The sequence below is a fragment of the Suricata suricatta genome, chromosome 1 (genome assembly GCF_006229205.1).
Source record: "Suricata suricatta isolate VVHF042 chromosome 1, meerkat_22Aug2017_6uvM2_HiC, whole genome shotgun sequence".
In the NCBI taxonomy this organism is placed as follows: domain Eukaryota; kingdom Metazoa; phylum Chordata; class Mammalia; order Carnivora; family Herpestidae; genus Suricata; species Suricata suricatta.
In genome coordinates, this window is record NC_043700.1 from 115,426,597 (window position 1) to 115,429,014 (window position 2,418).

At 35.6% G+C, this 2,418-nt stretch overlaps 1 protein-coding gene across 2 annotated transcripts in view; it reads right to left on the bottom strand.

The window, feature by feature from the left end:
- Window positions 1-2,418, bottom strand: part of C1H4orf17 (chromosome 1 C4orf17 homolog) — a 31,330-nt gene that overhangs the window by 13,868 nt on the left and 15,044 nt on the right. For both annotated transcript variants that reach the window (XM_029942792.1, XM_029942782.1), the window contains one exon: window positions 1,183-1,247. In XM_029942792.1, the coding sequence (XP_029798652.1) occupies window positions 1,183-1,247 (65 nt within the window). The remainder of the gene's footprint in view (window positions 1-1,182; window positions 1,248-2,418) is intronic.

The window sequence follows — 2,418 nt, forward strand, 5'->3', positions numbered from 1 at the left end:
ACCTTAAAACTTCATAATAAAAAGTCCAGCAACCCAATTTACAAAGTGGGCAAAGAATTGAACACACATTTCTCATAAAAAGATATAGGGATAGCAAGTAAGAACATGAAAAGATGTCAACCTCACTAGTCATCAGGGAAATGCAAATTAAAAACCACAAGGACAGAGCACTACATACATACCCACTAAATTGGCTAAAATTAAAAATACTAACCACACTAAGTTTTGGCAGGATGTGGAGGAAAAGAAACTTATACACTGTTGGCAGGAATGTAAAATCATATAACCACTTTGGAAAAACACTTTGGCAATTTCTTTAGAATTTTAACCTACACCTATTATAAGATCCAATCATTTGACTTCTATGTATTTACCCAAAGAAAAAATATATCCATACAAAGACTAGTACACAAATGTTCATATCAACGTCGGCAGAAATTGGAAACAAACTAAATGTCTATCAATTGGTGAACACACACACAAACTGTGGGTAACCCATACATTGACAATTTCTCAGCAATAAAAAGGAATGAATTACTGATGAACGAACATAACAACATGGATGAACCTTAAAATATTGATGAAGAGTTAAAGAAACCATTTTTTGTTTTTATTTAAGTTCCAGTTAGTTAACACACAGTATAACGTTAGTTTCAGGTGTACAATGTAGTGACTCCACACTTCCATTCATAATCGTGGTGCCTGTCATCGGTGCGCTCCTGAATCCCCATCTCCTATCTCAGCCATTCCTGCGCCCACCTTCCCTCTGGAAACCATCAGTTTGTTCTCTAGGGTTAAAAGTCTGAAGAAACCATATTAAAAAAATAACTCATTATATGATTTCATTTATATAGAATCCTAAAAATTGCATGGTAATTTTTAGTGACAGCAGAGAAGTATTTATTTGCATGTGGAGGGCTGGCGTCTTGAGAAAATTTGGGGAGAGGTTAGTATGTTCATCCTCTCGATTTCGGTGGTGGCTTCCCACGTGTGGATATATATTTGTCAAAGTTCATCAAATTGTATACTCTAAATATGTGTATTTTATATTGTGATAATTATACCTAAATAAAGCTGTAAAAATATTGTGAAATGTGCCTTTTCAGGAAGGTATGTGAAGAAAAGGAGAGGAAATGACAGAATTCAAATTAAATAGGTAACTGTAAATAGTTGTTTCTTTACCTTTTTAATTGCTAAGGGATTCTCACTGGAAGTTCTGAAGCACTCCTTAATTTTTCTACAGGGCTCTGAAATGATAACACAGAAAAATATATTTAGATCGAACTGAAAAAATTTCTACCACATGACATCTACATCAGTTGCTGAAATAAATGAGAATATATCTGAATTTCAATTAAAGTCAACTCAGGGATCTGTTGGAAAAGTTGCAGGTAGAGTTATACCAGAATGACATAAAAGCATATTAATATTATAAGACTAATTCAATGACCAGGAAGATGATATAAAGAAAGGCTGGAAGAGTTTTCTTGATCTGGGTAAACTAATTTTTAAAAGTACATATTTCAGTATAAGACATGTTTTTCTCTGTTTCCTGTCCAAATAGCTTTTCCTAATTAAAAAGATTCTATGTGTGCTGTTTGCCTTGTGGCCACAAAGAGAGGATGTGTGCTGAGTTATAATTACATTTTTAATTATATTTCTTATTTCATCAGTCTCTCAACCCTACACATTTCAGAGTCATCTAACTAAATCACATTAAACCATTTAAACATTTGCTTAACTTCATTTTGCATTAATTTAAATAAAGCTATATTCTTTGTAAACAGTCCTATCGTTTTTTCCTGAAGCCATAGTCAACACAAACAATTTCCTAAAAGATGAAAAGATTTTGTGCATACTCCCGAGAGTAACTGAATTCATTAGTTCTAACTGAAGAAAGAAAAACATTGTAAAGTTACCTCTCTCCAGAAGAGAACAGGAAGTAGGGAGAACAAAGTTATGGGTGGCGGGTCTGTTAAGGTAGTGTTCACTTGTGGGAAGCAGAAACCCACTCTATTTTAAGCAAAAATGTAAATAAGACAAGGAATTCAGTGTGTGCAATATCACTGGAAGGGCTGGAGCAGTGAACTCTGGTGTTGACCCTTACAAATCACTTCAAGAACACCTTGCACCTGGCCCACCCAGGGGGGCACAGCCTTTATGAGGGGGGAGGGGAGTCAGGATGCCACGGACACTTGAGTTGCTGTCACAACAGCACTGAGACTAAATATTAGGCACTGGAACATTGCTGCCATCTGAAAGCCACCGTATCTGCTCATATGACACCCATAAATCCAGAATCTGAACACTGTATATTGTAATAGGAAAATCACCCATCTCTAGTCATGCTTGAGAGCAAACAGCAACCAAAATAATGACTTTAGCCCCACGTCTGAAATCTACCTCTTACAAGGTGGC